The following is a 21,106-nucleotide window of genomic DNA, read 5'->3' as shown; positions in this document are numbered from 1 at the left end:
GGGAAAAAATTTAAAAACAGAATGAAATCATACTTGTGTCTTACACAATTTGCAGTATTCAGTGACAATTTATTCCTGTAATACTCCTTAGAGCAACACAAAGCATCCTTCTATACTGCTTAACATCAGCCCACATAAAAAACCTACATTTACTCTTTTACCTGCAGGAAGGAACTACCTTCCTGTAGGTAGTGCCAGTTTTCTTCTCCTTTTTTTTCCATTCAGAGGTACTCATCTTTTTCTGCAGTATCATATTGCCTTCTTTTTAATATGCTGATGGATATTAGTTCTGTGCATCTTTTTTCAGAAAAGTACCATTATCAATAGATTAATACAAAATTCCAGGACAAAAATGGAATCTGTTGCTCTTGATTTAAAGACAAGCAGGGAGCTGAATAAGACACAGTGCCAACTCACTGCGACATGTATTTAAGATTAGTAGGATGAATCATTTTGAGCCTGATGGAAAATTATTCTTAAACCCTCTTACTTTCATTTAGCCAGCATTTATATCTTGTGTGCAGTTATAGGTTGGGGGGAGCGGTTGATGCTATAAAAGGTGTTTGTTCCTGTAATCAACAGAAAGCAAATTGGAAGACTGGGAAATGCTCTCTCTCATCTAACTTGCAAATAAATAAATTGGCTTAATAAATAAACTACCAAGAACACTTCCTCTGATGACCTGACAAAACTACCTTATATATTGCTCTATATACTTCTATTTGGACTTGCTCAATGCTGAAAATTAGACAAATAACAACAAAGCTAACAAGTAACAAACTCAGCAGGCAAGTGAAGAGCAACATTCTCAAATACCGGTTAATAATTGCTTCAGTCTAAGACTTGTAAAACCAGGGGATAAGAGTTCCGAAATTTGTCATGTCTAGAAAGTTCTGCTTTCCAACAACTGAACATTTAAAAATAGTTTCTACTGAAGACAGGGTGATGAAGGTGTCAGGACCTGGGGATAATAGATGAAGAAAACATGAGTGAATTCTAAAAATAAAGCGATACGCTGCCAAGTGTAATGTTGCAAAGAAATGCCAATTATTTTCTATGAAAGCTTGCATACAACCTGCCAGCTTAATTAAAACGACAATTAGTTTATGACCTGCCATACAGGTTCAAATGAAAAGTTCATATCACATGCCTGATGGCAAGCAGCAGTTGCTTAGAGAAAAGCAATGAGAAAGAGTACAGAGGGTTTTCCTCTGGGCATTATTCAGCTGGTTCCCAATACACTAGGGATAGACACATCTTGAACCTGATGTTGCATGGAGTATTATGTTTAATAGCCAGTATTGGAGCTATTCACCATGAATTTACCTTTCCTTTCTTTAAAGCTACTGATGCTTTTGGTATCTCAGGGCAAGGACTCTCACATACTAGTTAGAAAGGAAGAGGTTTTGAGGAGTTGGTTTTGTTAGCTTTAAATCTGCTGCCTGATCATCCACTATCGCCTTGTTTTTGTTCTTGGAAATCAGCAAATGATCCTTCCCTCATAATTTTACAGGCTTTTATTACCAGAAATACTGCCTCAGTTATCACCGTTCCTAGTCTGCCTCAGCTCTCTTGGTATAGAAGCCATTACTTACTTCTGTTATTCTATTTTATTCTTCCGTGTACTTTTCAAGTTCTATTACCCTTTTTGAATGAGAAGAACTGAAAATGTGCTTAGTATTCAGACGCAAGCCCTTCATGACATAATCACAGTTTCTGTTTTGTCCCTAGTTCCTTTCCTAATACCTCCTACCATGTATCCTTCTGATCTCTGCTGACCACTGAGCTATGTTCAGGAGATTACAGCTCTTCTAGATCTCCTTCTTGAGTGGCAGTCATCATCACTGCATACATATGACACTGTGTACCTTTCCTACATGCCTTACTTTGCATTGTTGACACTGATTTCATTTGATCTTTTATTGCCCATAGCTATTCAATATCATGAACTCCTACTGTCATTCTTCACAGGCAGCTTTAGTTTTGATTGGCCCCAAAAAATTGTATTGTGAGCTTAAACACTTAACTTAAACACTTTGACATTCACCTTTTTTAAAAATAATTTACAAACATGCTGAACAGCTCAGGTCTTAACCCAGCTCCTCGTGAGACCCTCAGGATTATCTCCCTCCATTGTGAAACCTTCAGTCCTGGTCTGTCACCCTGTGCTCTACCCCCATCTTTTAAACAGCTGTAAGTCCATGGCAGGATCTGTGCTACTGCCTTGTGGCAGTTACATTGGGGGGTTTTTTGAGTCTTTGGTGATGAATATGATCAAAAGCTTTTTGCAGATTCCAAACACACTCTATCAACTGAATTAACATTATTCATATATATTCATAGACCCTTTCAAAGAAATCTAATAGATTCTTCACTATGTTCCTCTATATATTCACCAAGTCCCTCCCCCATTACAGTTCCTATCAATTTGCCTGACAGAACACTCTTGAGGTGATTTGCTGTTCCTCAGATCATGTCTGCAGCCTCTCCTAAACTGGTACTCCATTTGCCACCCTCCAGTCTTTTGAGGGTAGAATGATTTAGAAGATAAATTGCACAGCACAGTTCAGCACTTCATTCTGCTGTTCTGTAACTGTTTTCTTCCTGTTTTGAAAATGCGTCTCAGGTTCATTGCTTGTAAAAATGGCCCTAATATGAGAGCCTCCTTAACTTCTGTAGAAGATACAATATAATTATTTTCTCTTACATTCCCTAAGGGATTTCTGCATATTAATTATTCATTGTCCTAGATATATTTGTACACACTACTCCAGAGCTTAGATTTTCCCCATGGCGTTCTCCCCTTTTTTTGTAAGAGGATTGGCTATCAGCAGCTGACTTCTCAAAACTGGTGTTTGGCAAGGTAATATTTCCATCTCACAAACAAAGCACAGATCCAAAATCAGGCTTTGCTTAGGGACTTTGACACAGCTAAGAACAAAACCAACTCCTCTGAGCCCTGTGACTTAACTACTGACCATCCCTCTTCAGCACCTAGGTTTTAAATATAGCTTATGCTTAACTATCGTCATTACCTTATTGCAAATGTTAAGGTAACAACAGGTGGTAGATATAACCTAGCTAAGGAAAACAATTTGAGAGAGAGAATGGTTTAATGGTACAGTGAGCCACTATCCTCAAGCACAACAAGAAGACAAAAAATGCATACCCATCTGTATAAATGAAACAAAGGTGTCAGGAAACTAGCATCCTTACAGATGACAAGGTGGCTGTTAAGGTGTAACTGCTGTGGAAAGCAGCTTACTAGCTTTAGCATAGGAAACATGAGTGAAAAGGGCTTTGTAGGAGCAGTCAAAACGAAGAAGAAAAAGAGACAGCAATAGCAACAAATGCTATGTTCAAATATCACTAGTGGCACTCATGGCTAAGCATATTGCCTGGGCTGTCTATACAAACTAAGCAGCTGGTCATGACACTAGACAACTATGGAGAACTCAAGTGGCATGTATACTAAAGAGAAAAGTTTGTACTTCTCCTATTCATGTTTGTATGTGAAACCCACTGCACAGCCACAGCCTTTCAGTAACACCCGGCAAAGGACAGAGGACTCCCTGTGCAGCTTTCCAAGAACGGCAATTTTGCCAGCATGACTAAAGCAGCAGCTAAAAGCAGCAGCTAAGTGATGTTAGGGGTGCAGGGGCCTGACAGGGTGCAGGACCAGGATAGATAGGCACCCATTATAAATTTCCATGAGCATCTGTCTAATTGCATATTGGGAAAGTCTATTTTTCACTTAAAAATAAAGGCCTTTTTACCTTTCTGTTATTTGATATGACACTGCTTCAGCTGTACAGGGGAACATAACTACTTCGTGTGTTTAGTACATATCTATGCCAGGTGGTATTTGCAATGTGGAGACAATCTGCATTATAATAACGGAAACCACATGTTTAATTCGTTGAAGACCTCCTGCAGCCTCTAGAGCATTTGTTATCTCTCAGTCAGACTGCTGCCACATTGGTGGTAAGGAAGTTGGCTCTCCGTACAGGAAAATGTTACTGTATTCATCTAAAAGGGGGGCTTGGATAGGGATGCTGAAATCATTGTTTGGCAGATGGACCAGATTAAGTGATCCAAACTTCTGTAGCTGCTGTATAGCTCAAAGGAGCTAGAGTGCCTCACAGGGCAAAGCTCATGGAGGGCTAATGGAACAGGCTGATTTCCATCTGATGGGGAAATAAGCAACAACTAATACATACTATTAGCACTGTCAGAAACTAAAATGACCTTCTAGAAGGCTCAGTGTGGATCAGGGATTGTTTTCTTTTTTTGCTCTGATAACACTTGTCTTTTAGGGAACTGAATTTCCTTCCCATCTATTAAAATTTATTAGGATAAAAATTTCCACAAAAGAAAAAAAAATCCCTATTAAATGGTGTGCATATTAAGGCCTTCAGCTTTTTGAGTTCAACTGTCTCCTTAGCTATTTCTAAAACTGCAATAAAGATAAAAGATGACAACAAAAAGGGATTAACAGAGCCAGAAAATGTGGGCATTTACCTCACGATTTTGTTTCTCAGTGTAGTATTAATAAATGTATTTAGATTGTGTTTGCAACAAGAAATTGCAAAAAATGGTAACATTTCAGAATGTTGAGCAGAGTAATGATTGAAAAAGAAGTTTACTTTTATTAATAAACCTGAGGAGACCCCTCCTGCCCAGGATTTCTGTGGTGTTCAAAAGTCTTGTTGAATCTGGACTTTTCTGTGCTTAGCTGCAAACCAATGCTTTACAAAGCACACATGCCAGTGTTTTGCAGAACCAGAATCTTAATTTTTTTTCCTTAAGACACTTTTTTTTTAACCAAAATACCTTAAAAAAAAAGCTAATTACTTTCTTGTTTCCCTGAAGGCACAGATGATTGATATGTAGGAGTTGCAAGACAAAGATAAGATTACACTGGTGAGGACACACAAATTAGTTATGCTTTATAGAGGATGACAGGAATGCAAAAGATTAGAAAACTGAAATACTAATGCTAGTATTTAAAATTTCTGAATGATCTGCTTGCATCCAGTGTTAAATGAGCTGCCATTATGTGCAAGAGCAAACCGTGCATTTCCTAGCAACTATTGATTCTTCACTTTATGTAGCACATTAGAGAAATGTACTTCCTTTCAAGATAATCTTCTGGAGTGAACTGACATTTACGAGATAAGGGGGAAAACTTAGCTTTGCAATTATTGGGCAAGAAAGTGAAAAGCTCCAGTGCTTTTAATTTCCTGTGTCATTGTCCAGATGAAAGGCCCATTGCTAGGTGAACTGCAGCAAAAGGTGGAGGAGACCGAATTGTTGAAGACGGAGCTGCAGATGTTGGAGACTGAGAGAGTTAGGCTGTCACTGGTGGAAGAAAAGCTCATGGATGTTTTACAGCTTCTTCAACAACTTCGAGACTTGGTATGGCAAGAAAGCAGTTCAGAGACTTAGAACTGGTTTTGATAGTGTCCTTTCCAAACTAAAAAGGATGTTCATACCTTCTATTAAGTACAAAGTCCTTTACACCAGGACACATTTTTATATGTGTTTGCCCTGGGAACTGCCTGGTGATTGCAGAAAACATTTAGACCCCTATGGCTGGCTTTCTAAAAGAAGCCTAGAGATCTCCTTGGATCTAGATCTCCAAGCTCTCCTTATCCTCTAAACAAAAATTTAGAGGAAACAAGGAAAACAAAAATGATAGGAATCAGAAAGATTCTAGAAGATTATTTTTCCTTCTAGACAAGGACCTTTGTTTAACTGCATCTTAACGTGACACTGAGTCAGTATTAAAGGGATAAAATCCCTTCCTGTATACCAACAGGTATTTTTGGTAAGAATTTTCTTATCCAATTAATAATCCAAACATGGACTTACAAAAGCTGATGCGATAACATCCCAGTACCTGTCCAGTATGGCAGTTCAGTCCTTTAGAAAATAAGCTTAAATCTCCTGCTTGGGAATGATAATGGTAAGGGCTCCCAAAAGACAGGCAGATTGGATAATCTGCAGAACACGGAGTACGTTGGGAGCCACACTGGACTACTAGGAACTAATTTCTTTGATTATGACTGCGGGTTCTCCTCAATTTTCAGCAAAACTCTGCATAATCTGTGTGAGATGAGAATGCTTCCTCAGATGATCACTTTACTTTGTTTGAAGTACGCTCATATTCCACTGGTGACTCTAGGGAACAAGTGCAATATCTCATAATTTGGTAATAACTTATTTTAGCACTTGACATGGAAATTCTGCTTTCATATTGCAAGTCTGACACATGCATCAATAACAATCCAGTGAAGGATTAAACTAGTAAAGACTACAACTGGCAACAAGCATAATAACCTTTTGTGTCAAGACTTCAACATGTCATTTGCTGGTCAGTTGTATTACATTTCTGTTTAGAAGACAATCCATCACACAATGTGCCATATCTCAGTGATAGTAGCACTTAATGCTAATCATTGCTGGAAACATGCCACCGTGTGCTGCCAACTCCCATAGCACCAATACAGGCAATGATGCTGTCAATGAACAGATAATTTACAGCATTCCCAGCAGAGTTTAGCAAGGATCCTCTAAATCCCTGATGGGATATACTTCAGACAAAAGAAAGCTTATTCATCAGAAATGGTGGGTTTAGGTGTCACTTCCCCAGCATGTTCACCTTCATGTTTTAAATATCCCAAGCACCTCATTTGCAACAGAATCTACCACAAAGCAATGACTCTCCAAAGGCAAATGCACGTCCTGTTAGGACTATTAAAACCTCACACTGTGTTGCAGAGGTCCTGTGTAATCCCAGCCTGCCAACAAACTGCTTTCCACTATGCCCCATTTCCCACTGGGGTGGACAAGCAGAAGGTAGATGACCTGCATCGGTAAGCAAGGCCAGTGTTGCCTGGGCTGCTGGGAGGAGGTACATCGTCTTTCTTCCAGAATAGCTTCCATCTATTTTCACTTCTTGAAGTTTTAACAAGAACAACCTGTCCCTGCAGACACCGGTGCTCTAAGTACTAATTAAACAGATTGCAAGACCATCTCCCAGAAAGCATGCATTAGTGTCTTGATAGCAAATTAGGAGAGTTTGTTTTTCCAGATACATTATGTAATGCCCCGACAGATTTCTAATATAAAACTACCACTGAAAAAGACCATCCAAATCCTAAGTACTTTTTACAGTCCTCTCACTTTGGCTAACGTTTATTACATCTCAATATATAACTAACAATGGGCCTGCCACATGACACATACAATCTCTTCTGATTTGTTTATACCTAAAATGGTTCCCAATGATTCCTAGAACAGGTGGGTCTGAGAAGCCTCTTTCTGAGATTACACCACGAAGTCTGTCCATTCACCTTTCGACACAGGCCTAGCAGAGGACTGAACAAGCTTTTGTTGTACATGCCCTGCTTACACTCCTTGCCATCTAGATTTGCTTAGGCGCGCACTCTGGAAAATTCTGTATTTTCCACTGAATAACTGTTACTTCTTTTTCTACAGCCATATTAAGGAACTGTGGCCCTCCACAAACTGATATTATTTGAGCAGTGTCTAAGACAAAATGCTTGAAAATATAGCCAATATCAAGTCTTGTGTTATCAGGATTCAGTTTCATTTTGTGTTTAATTTTCAAATGCAAAACCACTGCGCATAGATTTTGTTGCATACATTTAACTGGGGAAGAACATATTTGTGCCATAATATTATTTTGTTTTTTAAAGAACATATCTAAGCGAGCCTTGGGGAAAATCTTGCTGAGCACTTTGGAATCCTGCCGTGACCCCCAACCTGGTAAGAAAATAATTTGCGTATAAAGACCAAGAAGCTTAAAAGGGGCCTTTGGGGAAAAACACTAGAAAATGAACAGATGAGTAGGAAAAAAATATTTCAAATACTGGGGGACAGGCGAGGGAGAAAGAAGTACTATGCAAGAAGATTACCTATAGAAAGTGCTGCTTTCTAGTCTGTGACACATCAGAAACAGGAACACATCCAAGGCTTTTTTAGCCAAATTTTAATTAAAATTTGGCCTTACAGCAACAATTCAGTACCCCAATAATGTCTGTAGGGCTTCATTGATATGAGAAAGTGGAAAACATGACCAAGTATGTAAGACACCTATTTATCAGGTTTGCTATGCCACTACATATTGTATTCCTCTGCTGCAACACAAACAAGATATACAAACCAGAATATTTCTGTAAAGAAACCAGATCAAACCTGCACTCCTCTAATAATAGCCTTTTGTGTTCCTCTCGTGAAAATTAAACTTGCAAACTCTTCTCCCTTGACAATGGTCTGGTGTGCCAGAGTTGCCTCTGTAGGAGCCATACAGGGATCACAGCTTGGAGGTTTAGATTTGATTACTTTGTTCCTATTAGCGAAGCATTTGTACTTACCTGCAAGAAATGAACATCCTGTAACAAGCCTAAGAACATGGCTTGGAGGTGCTTTTAAGAGGCAGTCAATAGTCAAAGACAAGATTATAAAAGACTAGCTGTGGCCTGAGGGTTTAATTTTGGAGAATATTATTAACAGTGATTTAGGGAGAATAACATACAAACCATTCTGGGTTTTGGAGTTTCAAAGCCTTGTTGTTACTAGTGTCCAGCAATTCAGGGTGCAGGCAGCCCAGAGTTAAGCTGTGCTGTTCCAGCATGGCTGCAGAGGAAGCAGAGAAAAGAAGGCAAAGACAGACCTTTGTTGGCTCCAGGACACCAACACAGAGAGAAACCGTATCTGAGCCATAGGTCAGATATTCTCCTGGCAAGAACAAGAGAAGAGACTGTTAGTATCCACAGCACACAAGTGTCCAGAAGGTACTGCTATTTATCCTGCATAGGAACACTGACTCCAAGTGATGCTGCTGAAACAAATTACCTCCCCCTCTGTAACTGCAGCACAGCTCAGCTTCCTAAAACAACGCCAACAAGTGAAGTAACCTTGTGCAGCGCTCTGTCTATTCTGCATCACCATTGCCATAAATGGCTCATCTTCTCCGCTTTCAATTTTCTGTCTGTGCACTTGATACAATTTAAGCAGCTTTTCTAAGTCTTTGTAATCAAACATCTTCTTCCTCTTTGACAAGACTAAGTGGATGGTTGGATTGGCAACTCTTCACTGTGACGTGAAATAGTCTTTGTTCACACAAGTATGTATGAGAACTCAGTGGGTAGTAAATGAAGCAAGAGAACCAGTAGAGAAAACAGGCCTTGAACCCAGTTCCACTCGCATTTTTATCAGGATAGGAATTCATTATTTGGTCTCAAAATTCAGACATTTTATGGTAATTACTTGAAATGGCACCTATGAAGAAAAGAGCTTGTGTTATGATTGTTAAACTGCAACTTTCTGTCTTTGTTTAGATTATAACGTTTGCAATTTTCTTTTAAAAGGAAAAGCCCACCTATTTGAAGTCCTAGATACTCTTTACCATGAGCTGACAGCCTGTGAACTCTTACAAAGCCAGCCTCTGGAGAAGGCGCAGAGTTGCCAGTCCTTGTCTAACCCGCTGGTCATCTCATGCTGAGCAGCAGTGCCAACTACAACCTGCACAACGAGCCGAACAACAGTCATCGTTCATTCAAACACATGATGAATGAATAAGATTTGTCCAATTCAGCGGAGCTCAGTAATAGACAAAAGTAATAGAATAATTCAGCCATGAAATCAAAGGTTTGCTGCTTCTGGGAAGAGCGCCAGTTCCCCAGCTAACGTCAAAGCCCTCCCTTACGTGAATGAGCATTCACATGACGTGAGGATTACATAGCAATGTCTGTCTCTGATGGAAGCCTAACCATCCTTGTATGACAGCCCTGTAACTGTACTGGTTAATCAAATAAAAACTATTCAAAATACACTGACCTGACCTATTTAGATTTACAGCCCTGGTTACACACTGGCTGGGCATGGTTTCTAGCTTTTGTGATAGCTCAATTCAAAAGCAAAAGGCAGCCTATGTTATCACTGGCAAGTAAACCGCTTCCTTAACATACAAGTGACAAAATAACTGTATTATAAACATACACATGAGTGTATACCAGTAATGTAAGTTTTAAGGGCTCACGTATAAATTGTGTTTGTGTGTGTCTGTATTTGTGATTCAATTATTCACCTTATTTAACTCTGAAGTTCGATTTAATATTGCTTTGCTGAATTTTGTATTTGCAATTATAGAGATGCCTTAGAAATTGGCAACAGTCTTTCCTGACGATAGTCTTAGATTTTACATTAAAAGTTAAATTTAACTGCTTGAAAAAGGTACAAAGCAATCTTGCTCCCAGGCTTTCAGGGAAAGGAAGAGTTGAAAAATTCACTTTGCAGCAGCTGCCTTTGTCGCATTAGCAAACGACATGTGCAGTACACAACTTTGTTTCCTCATTTAATTTCCCTCAATGCAATTGTAGGGACACAAAGCTAGGCCCAAACTGCAGACAAATTAATGTAAAATGCTGGGCCTAATCATGGTGCCACGTAATATTTTAATCAGCTATAAAATAATTCCTGGGGCCAAAAGTAAAAAAAAAATAGTTGCTTCCAAGATGCTTTTGTTGTTTCATTCAACTATCAAACACAGAAACTAAAGAAGCAGAGCTCTTAAATGATCCATCTGAATTTATGTTATTAAAAAGATGCACCGTAGGTCTTTTAAGAATGTGAAATGATTTGCCTGAGATAATGCCAGGAATGAAATAAGACAATTCAATTCTGAACTGTGCATATATTAATTTTTCCCATGAAAATGGTTTTCATACAGGAATAAGATCTATACTACAACGCAATCCAGGGAATAAGAAGATTTCTATTCCTTTCTATTCATAATACGCTGTATAGCTTACACACACCTCCATCCAAAATTGTGATACATTACTTAGCATTTAGAGCCATGTTGGTAACAAAAAATTGCAATAGATATTTTCATTTCATTTTAGAGGAGGAAAAAAAGATATTTTGAAAACAATGGAACAAACTCTGTTCAATGGTGTTTTACCTGGTTTTTTTTTTTCTGGATTAACAGAGGAAGATTTTAAGAATAGATATAAATTTTTAAAGTAGATTTTTCATAAAGATAAATTAGACAGGACATATATACATAGTGCAGTATTCACCCTATAAGAAAGAAAACTGTATACTAATACTAAATATATTACTAACATAATACTAAGCATAATATACTATTACTTAGTACATACTAAACTATATGCTAATATTACATACTACAAAAACTATACACTAAATGTGCAACAGATAAAAACTAAAATGAGCAGAAGTCAGTTCCCTGCTTGGGTTCATTTTCTAGCAGCTTATGTTTTGTGCAGCTCTCTAAGACTTCCCAGGAATACTGTATATGTATAAAGAGAAAAAATGCCAGCAAATCATTAAATAAGCATGATCTGTGTGTATCGTTAGCAGAAGCGACACTTCAGGAATAGGATTATAGTGCAAGTACATACCTGATTATGGATACTCTCATGTACTGCAGGATTCTTTCATCATTTGAATTAGTATTATTTACTGTATCCACTCTCTATATATACACATATAAATGTGAATTTGTATTATATATACTTACGCATACCTTAAGATTGCTATGCTAATTGTATATTTTTAGTATCTTTTTCACCACTGAGTTTCCATTTCACTTTCTAATATATTTCTAGAAATCTAGACTATTAAGTAAACTAATGTCCTAATGCCAAAATGGGGGAGGAACAATACAATCTGAGTGAGTGTTACACAGCTTATCCAAGCAGCCGTTGAACTGTAACTGGAAACTAGAAAATGCCACTGGAAACCTAAACTAATGTTAAGGAAGATGCAAACAGTTGAGATAAAAGGAAGCTTTTGTGAATAAATAAACAGCACTTAACTGATATAAGAAGCAGCAAGATCACATCTTGCTAAATTAGCTTCAAATACTGTAACATTTTTATTTTTTTAAAGAAATGCCTATATCAGAACAATTTTTGATACATCAGCATATGCTGATTAACCTTTTAATAATAAAAGCTGATTATTTTAACTTCAAAAAGTAATTAATATGGAGCAAGTAAGACTTGCAGTATTTGCATAAGAAGAATCTGTTCTTCAGGATGGATCAAGAAATGCTCCTAGTCAAATTCTTGCTAGACATCAGAGACAAAGCAAAGCACTGTACTTTGGTAAGACCTTCTTTGGTGACCTTAAAATTGATTTTTTTCTTAAATAATTTTACCTTAATGTTTTATACTGACCCTGCCAGCAGTGTTGCTGAGGCTGCTAAATACTTCATATGAAGCTGTGTACATATGTGATTTTAAATCAATGTAACTGGGAAATTTCTAGCTTTGCCTTCCACAGTTTGATTCACTATGTGGAACATGTTCAAAAGAGTCTGCACAATAATCCTGGGAAGCAAACACAAACCTCTCGGTTTTCTAAAAGACCTAGCTCCTTAAGTCAAGTGATTACTGCAGATTTCAGCTACCTTTTTTTTCCTTTTTAAAATTTCTTGCCTTTTTGAGTATTGGAATTGTTCCCAGATAAGCAGCGAACTGAAATATCTAATCAAGTCTCATTAATAGCTTCACCGTATTTCAAACAATAATGTAGGAGCAGTTATTACCCACACTGCTGACTGTGTAACAAACACCTCCTTTGAACAACTGGAGCAGTCTTCACAGTAACATACTCTGCAATTGCTCATCTAGCACATACAAAATTGTAGATTTGCACAAACTAGTACTCACATTACAGGGAACATATACCAAGTTTAAACTAACTTTGTAAAAAAAAAATTCCCTATATGACAAAAACTGAAAAGATAACAAAGCACACTCAAAAGCCTTCTGTTTAAAACGTACAACCACAAATCCAGTATCTCAAATCTCTGCAAGCATTTTGTTTTGTTGCATGCTTACCAAATTGTAATAAATCGCCATTTGCTTGCATCTTGACTTCTCACTAAAGAAAAAAAATCACAGAGTGCATGTGCTATAAACATAACAAGTGCAATTGCCCATCAAAAATTTTGCATAAGCAGATGAAGACCATCAGAGCATGCTTTCCCAACATTTCTTTGTTCAGTAGAAAAACCAGTTTGGGGAGTACATTACCAGGTAAGACCAGAGCCCTGCTGTACAGCTTCCAACTGGTAAGGGTTACTTAGGTCTTGTCTGTAGAAGGGACATGTACTACTTTGATTTTCAGTTAGAAAGCCAATGAGGATCTATAAAAGGGCTAAAGCAACCTAATTATGCTGGCTTTGAGGCACTCCGGTTGAACTCTGGCTTTATACCATGCTTGAGATTTTATTCCCTCCCCAGCATGCTCATTCCTCATTCTAGTAGATTTTTTTTTTTCTTTCGAGAATAATTCCATTCATTCTTAGATGACAGTTTGTTTCATCCCAGATGTATCTGCTGGAGACTCCCTGATGTAATTCACCCCAGCAAAAGTTATTCTTCATCATCTCCTCTATATGTCTTTCCTCCTTCATTGCTAATTGCAGAACAATAAATCCCTCAGGCTCCCAGATTTTGTACTTCAAGACTGGTGTCCAGTCTTTCCTTGAAGGAGCTGCCTGGAGTGTTCTCAGCACTCCTAACCCTCACTCCTTTCTCCTGCTTACGTCCCCTAAACCTGGCAGTCTAGCTCTCAGAGACTTTGCTCATATAATGTGTTTGCGTTTCCTTAGCCTTAGCTGTTCAACATTAGACCTCCACAAATTGTGATCAAACTCGCTTTCTTAGCGGTCACCATCTTAATTTATTATTTTTTTTATTAAAACTACAAATTGGCCATAACAAGGAAGCTGGGACGTTTCCTCCACTGATCTCCACTGTTTCCACAAAACAAGCTTTCCGATTTGGCTTCATTCTCAAACTACTTTCTCCTCCCAATGCCCTCCTCACTTATCATTTGGCATATTTCTTGTTGAGATAACCTGAGGGTCTGCACACTTCTCACATAACTTACATTTTTCAAGAAGAGTTTCCTCCTCCCACTATTTTTTACTTTATATGAGGTATTAACTAATAGTAAATTGAAGTCCACCTGATATATAAAGTTATTCAATAATTGTCCAGTCTATTTTAATTGAAGCTCTCTCTGAAGTATGTGGCAGTGACCACTTGTCACAGATGTTACACTGATTCACAAAACTTTTCCACCAAATAAGTGCGGCTGTCTCCAGCCAGAGCTACTCCAAGAGGTTGATGGCATTTGTACATACTTTTGGAAGAGGAAAAATCCTTGGCACCAGTATGTAAATTTCCTGAATTTGCTGGAATTAAATCTTCTCCCTTTCATGATACTGTCCATTAATCTACTACATGGTACATTGCAGTGGTGAAAGGCTATTTAGATTTCATTCTTTGTTTCCATCTTACTGTTAAGAAGAAGAGAACACATTCAAACAGTGCTGTGTAAAATAGAATTGCCTGGTATGAGAGAATGACAATAAACTTTCACTGCATGTGTGTGACACATCACATTAATAGCCAAAGGGTTTCTCTTAGATTTATAATTTCATGGAGTTAAGACACTGAATCCTTCAATATTTAGATTATCTTATTTGCTTAATAATTTTATGTATAATTCTGCAAAATACAAAAGCTATAGAGTGTGTTTCTTAGTGTGAAATTCAATTGAAAATCATCCTTATTTCCTGAATTACACTTTACTTTCAAGGAGCCAGGATTTTCAGAGTTCCTGTTTGGTTTGTATTCTACTTTTCTGGGTCTTCTGTAATACACCAGCAGAAACATCCTTACCCATTTCCCATGGTCTGTTACAGTAGTTTGGTGGCCCTAAATTGTGGCTATTGCAGGCAACTGGTCAGACGGAAAATGCATTTCTTTGGGGATGCTACCAGACCTTTCTGAGCCCAGCTTCCTCCCTGAAAAGAAGGAACACAGAACCAGCATTCCCCACCTTTGCCTCAAGCCAGCAGATGAGGCCACCAGAGCATTGCCCGTTTTATCTACATGTGTATATATCCTCAGGGGAGTGTCCACGGGCTGTCCATGGGCAGTAACTTGCTGCTCTAGGCCAGCCTGCTCAATGGCTGTGGAAATCCTGGGGAGATTGAGAGAGGCACTTTTCTGGCATTCCCTTAGCAGGCCAAAATACCTCAACTTCATTTTGTCCCCTTGACTTTTTTCAAATTAACATTTGGCCTTGAGGCTGAAAGTATCACACACCACACCTGGACTGAGGCACTCAGGTTCTTAGAAGAGCTCACCCTTAGCAAGGCCAAATCTCTTTGTTTTATGCAGCTCACTCTCTTCTTCACTTAGGAGGGGTGTCTGCATTAAAGCAAACCTTATTGAGACTCACTTCTTAAATGACATTATTTCCTAAAATGCTTATATTTTTCCGAACTATAACCATTTCAGACCCTCTGTCTGAAGAATTGTCGGCTCCTAGACTTAATCCCCTATCCATTTCCAGACTGTATTAACAGTAGAACAAAAGAAAAGGATGAAAAGGCTCAGAGGAAATTCCAGAAATCCTAGCTGACATCTTAGAACAAGTCACAGCTAGACATCAAGTTCAATTCATGACCAGTTTTCCTCCCACCAACACAATTATATTTTTGTCCAATGAAACTCACGAAAGGATAGCAGAGTATCAGAATCAGTAGACAAAGGTCTGTTTAAATTTCTGCATTTGCCAAAATGTGGAGCACAGAATACAAATAGCTGTTTATCTTTAAGATAAATAATAGCCCAGGAAATAAAAAAAGAATTAATTCAGCATGATACTAATGCGTCCTTCAGAGGATGCAGATTTGTACCTTTGCCATTTGAATTTGTGAAGGAAATAGCCCTTACTTAGTTTAGACTTCACTAGGAAATTTTGTTAAAGTTTAACTGTTTCCACACATGAGCTGTTTGTGAGCTGGCAAGCGCCTGGTGCACCAGCTGAGTAGCATGTCTTCCTTAGACAAAATGAACCCTTGGTTTTCATACAGCCACCAACATAAGGATAGCATAGATGTACTCCAGCATCCATAGGGTCCCCCAATAGCGACACACAGGTACCTTGTAGGTTAGGTACTTTTGTGTTAGCTTTTCTGTGTTATACTGAGTGCCATGGATGCCATGAAATGGGAATGCATGATCCTGCAAGTCCATTCTTTCCATTCACCACTACCTGGAAAATCCAGCTGAATTACAGGATTTGTCAAAAACACAAGCTCACACCAAAGCGCTGCGCCTGCTGCAATAGGGAGGTGCCGACTCTTCTGCCTGTGTTGGGGAGAGGGAGATAAACAAGTCCTGCTCTGTGGAGACTACAGAGACAGAGACAGTTCTGAGGAAATAGCAGAGCATAAGCAGCCCAGGGTATGTAACGAGGCTGAAAGCAGTACAGGGCTAGTCCTACCAAAAGACAGTCTATGTCGACAAATCTAAAGCTGGCTACTGTATTTTTCAGAACTCACACCTTACGCAGTGAGGTCAGCACATGTCAAGCTTATAAAATACTTAATTTAACACACCATCTAGTAACACACCTTTACATACTAATGAGATGAGGCCTACAAGCACTGTTCCTGCTGAGGGTGTATCTTCACTACAGACTTATTTCAGGTGATCAGCAGCATGATCTCTGCATGCCAGGCAGCTTTACCTAGGTGAGAGTGGATAGGCTTCAAAACCCCACTGAGTTACTATGTTCCCTGTGGTGTTTTGTAGGAATAGTACTTTTGCGAGCACAACACAAATTGCATTATAAATGACTGTTTTATAATTCTGCCTCAAAGAACTATGAAATAACTTATCTTTGTCAAGGAGTAAGCAAGGACTGCAGGATGACATTGAAAAATTATCAGTATTCAAGTGGTTTTACTCATGTCCTCACTGCAAAGCAAAAAGGTCGTAAGAGCTGAGTGTTTGTGCTATTATAGTTAGGGATAATTTTTGGACTTGAAGGTTTTATTGTTTGATAGTTCTGGTTTTGCTGATTATTTCTCATTGATTTTTTTTCACAACTACAAGTGGAAAAAAGTTCTCTAATAAAGGCAAGGTCCAGTATTTTGTGAGGGATTTTCTACCTCTGAAGGTTGCCAAAAAAATAGAAAAAAAGAGAAAATACATGGAGGGTGAGATGATTCAACCTAAACGTACCATTTAGATAAAAAATGTTACTTTTAAATAAAGAATATGCAATACCCACGTGAGGATCTTTCTTGTTTTTAAACTAATCTTGGAAATAAAATTCATTACACATGCACAGTGCTAGTCCAGCACATGCAGCAGTACTGCTTGCTTTCTTGTCAAGCACTGCAGCTCTTACCAGCAGAGATCAGCTCTGGGGACGACAGAAGTCAGCACGGCTGCTAATTGCTTATGAACAAACATCTGTCATGCCCAGGGCTGAGACACACCACTGACTCATCTACCAAAGGATTGATAGTCACCCAAAAATGTCACCAGGTTTTGAGAGTCATTTGAAAGTCGCTCACTTATAAATGTGCTCACATTTTAAACCTAATAGCCTTCTGGGGCCTCCTCTGAGCCCTGCCATCAATAGCATCCTACTGCCATGGAAACCATTTCTAGGTCACCTTTACATAACAGTGCAGAGAAAACATCTTATCACCAAGTCCACCATTAGAGCACACTCCTCTTCAGTGAAGACTGCAGTAACAAACTTAGCATTTACTGTAATTACACATAACATGCCACAAATAAATAGACATACTCTCTCCAGCATAAAGATGGGAACGTATATACCACTCAGGAGGTCTTGGCTCAGATTCCGCTTTTATACTTCTAGTCTTCTAGCAAGGGAAGCAAAATGATTGCCTGATCCTATGCATCCATTTTGTAACTCAAGCTGTATAACAGCTTGGTTTAAACTAATTCTGTAGAGAACATCATTAACTCTGGAGAGACCCTACCAAGAGAGGAAACACAGCTGGAGCTGCTTTTACATACCTGGCTGGAGCTAGGTATAAATAAAACTGACAGAACCAATAATTCGAGTCACAAAAAAAGATTTAAGGAGCCATTGAACTGAACAACAATATATTGAGTAGAGACAGAAAAGAGAAGGGAAGCATTTCAAATCCTAAAATACAGAAATATTTCAGGACATAAGAAGTAAGAAATACTTACGTAGCAGATTCTCTTCTGTTTAGGGAACACCAAAGAGTTACCAATGCAGGAGCAAGAAACTGAATTTTTACAGCAACTGTCAGTGAACATTCTAATCTAATTATTTTAAGTATGGAATCAAGATGTTCAGATCTGTGAAGGAAGTGTCTTTAGCAAGATAGAATTTGAGAAGGTAACCTAAGAAGAAGGATGAACAAAGTTTTCATATGACATTGATAAATCTGGAAAACTTACTTCTATGGTGATAATTTTAATGAGTTGCTCTCAAGAACTTAAGTTTGAACTTACGCTCCAGGACTTCTAGCTTATGTGCAGGGCACAGTCCTCCATTCCAACAGCCACAAATCCTCAGGAAATACGTTAATATTTATAGCTAGCATTTGTTTTCTTTTTTGTAACTGTTGGCTTTGTTGTTAGGTTTTTTCCCCCTAATGGAGAAGCAGAATAGTGTATCTAGCAACCACTATTTCGTAAAAGGAAATTGTTGCAAGTCATGGTAGAGTGAGCTCAACTTATAGTATTATTTCATTGACTGTACAAGACATTCCCAAACTCTTGAGAGTTAGAGCATGACAGAGATCACAAGCAATTAAAAAGTACAGGAAGAGAGGAAAAAAAATATGGCTGAGACTCTGAAATAAAACATATTTGACAATGCTGAGACTATGGAAAAGGAGACTCTGCTAACAAGAATTGTACAAGGAAAATGCTGTCTAGAATATGTAGAGGGAGAGGGTGAAATTTCCTTAGTTTTATCTTATCTCTTGCAGGGCCAAGGATGTCAGCAAATGTGGAACTGAGACCATGTCGACAAGGTGGAACTGAGAAAAGCTGAAGGACAATTTTTCAAACAGCTGAAAAGTCCAAGCTGCTTCAGTATTGCATACAAATGCAGCACTATATTATTATCACTATTATTTTAGAAGTCTAGAATATGAAGGATTTCATAATAGGTTAGGATAAAAACCTGCTTGCTCCTTTTCTGAGGAATGTTTCTGAAAGTACTTTACTAGAACTTGGATTAGTATTGGAAAAATGCTGTGAAAATTCATTAAGGAGAATATACATCAGTATAATTAAATATAAATTTAAATATAGATTACTGACTGATAAGTTATATGAGGAATAACTAAAAAGCATGCTTGTTTGTGCTATAAAACCATCCAGGATTACAAGATCAAATATTTGAGCAATCTGTTTAATTATAAATAATTAAATATTCAATAGGCCATTGAGAGACTGACTCATTGTCAGATAGAAACATGGGGGAATACAAAGATACAGTTTTTTGCACTCAAACTGCAGCACTGTAATGAGAAGAGACCCACCTTCACACAGTTGGTCTGAATAATCCAGTAGTCAGGGTACTCATCCGGGAAAGGTGGAGCTGAAATTCAAGTTCATGCTCTCAATCAAGAGGGACGTGAATCATGATCTCTTTCAACCTAGATGAAGGCCAATGGTATCCTGGGCTGCATTAAGCAGACATTGCTAGCAGGTGGAAGGAGTGATCCTTCCTCTCAGCTCAGCACTGGTGTGACATCTGGAGTGCGGGATCCAGTGCTGGGTTCCCAGTACAAGAGAGTCCTCTCAGAATTGCTGAAGCAAGTCCAGCATGGGGCCATAAAGATGTTTAAGGGCCTGGAGCATCTGACATACAAGGGATGGCTGAGAGAGCCGAGGTTGCTCAGCCTGGAGAAGAGAAGGCTTGGGGGGGAAACCTTATCAGTGTGTATAAATACCTCATGGGGGGAGTAATGAAGATGGGGCCAGCCTCTTCTCAGATATCCATTGATATGCAAGAGGCAACAGGCACAAATTGAAATACAAGAAATTCCACTTAAACACAAGAAGTTTGGGGGGGTTTTTTTGTTGTTTTTTTTTTTACTGTGAGGGTGGTCAGACACTGCAACAGGTTGTCCAGAGGTGTTGTGGGGTCTCTTGGAGATAATCAAAGCACAACTGGACATGTAACCAACCTGCTCCAGCTAACCCTGCTTTGAGCATGGCAGTTGGGCTACATGATCTCCAGATTTCCCCTCCAGCCTCAACTATTCTGTGATTCTGAGTCTCTCACATATAGAGACGAAGGTCCCTCCAGTTTGTGTTTTTCATTAGTAATATTATGAACAAGGACAGTATTACAGAAAATATACAGCAAGAAAACAAACTGACAGCAGAATAGCCCTTGACTATCCCAACATGGGAAATCTGTGTCCCTTACTTGCCAGAAAGTCCACCCTTGGCAAAACACCTGTTTAAGTTCACTTGAACTGTTCCACCTCAACTGAATCTCATTTTGTGATGGAAAAAAACCCAATGTCATGAGGAATCCTAACTTGGTTTAGACTTTAGAGGCCTTTAAAACTAAAAGATTTGACAATACAAAAACCCTTGGTTTTCTTTATTCTTTTCCTAATGCAAGAAAACAGCAGCTCCAAGCTTACTACTCTGTTCATATTTTTTAAGGAAAAGGGAGCTTAGAACTAAAAAGTAGTAAGACTTTTTAAAGCCATTTCAAATCTTACAAGACATTTGACATTGCATTATAAGCAGAAACAGACATAATAACAAAAATTAGCATATAGGCCCATATACTACTTCTACTAAAAATGGAAAGAACTAACTCCACCAATTTGTATGAAATCTTTGGAAATTCCTTGTTACAGACTCCAGATTTACTTCATTCCTGCACAGATGAATAAACTCTGTAAATAGTTTTAAAGCTGCGTTTGCTGTTGAATGATAACATTATGGAGACCTGGTCATAACTTCTGCTGAAAATAAACAGTTGGAGATCTCTGAAGGATAGTGGAATTGTAGTTTAGCCTTTGACTAGCTCATAAATTGTCACACAAGCAAATAGCAAATATAAGTCACATTTTCCTTTCTTTCTTCTTTATCATTCCTTGTCCAGCCAATACCACATAAAAATTTCCATACAAATTATAGCAGGTATGGATACAGGAATGCTGACAAGTCACTTAATGGCCCTACTA

The 21,106-nt window shown here is 38.4% G+C and overlaps 1 protein-coding gene across 3 annotated transcripts in view; it reads left to right on the top strand.

The window, feature by feature from the left end:
* EFCC1 (EF-hand and coiled-coil domain containing 1) overlaps positions 1-15,099 on the top strand; it is a 59,659-nt gene extending 44,560 nt beyond the window's left edge. The window contains exons 6-8 of one of the 3 annotated variants that reach the window (XM_075052539.1): positions 5,260-5,418; positions 7,725-7,794; positions 9,399-15,099. In XM_075052539.1, the coding sequence (XP_074908640.1) occupies positions 5,260-5,418; positions 7,725-7,794; positions 9,399-9,532 (363 nt within the window). In that variant the 3' untranslated portion in view covers positions 9,533-15,099. The remainder of the gene's footprint in view (positions 1-5,259; positions 5,419-7,724; positions 7,795-9,398) is intronic. The other 2 variants (XM_075052540.1, XM_075052541.1) reach the window with 2 other exon arrangements.
* Positions 15,100-21,106: the final 6,007 nt, after the last annotated feature.

Source organism: Buteo buteo, chromosome 21 (assembly GCF_964188355.1).
Source record: "Buteo buteo chromosome 21, bButBut1.hap1.1, whole genome shotgun sequence".
Classification (NCBI taxonomy): domain Eukaryota; kingdom Metazoa; phylum Chordata; class Aves; order Accipitriformes; family Accipitridae; genus Buteo; species Buteo buteo.
Note: the sequence above shows the minus strand (reverse complement) of the source record. Positions and strands in the feature narration are given on the sequence as shown.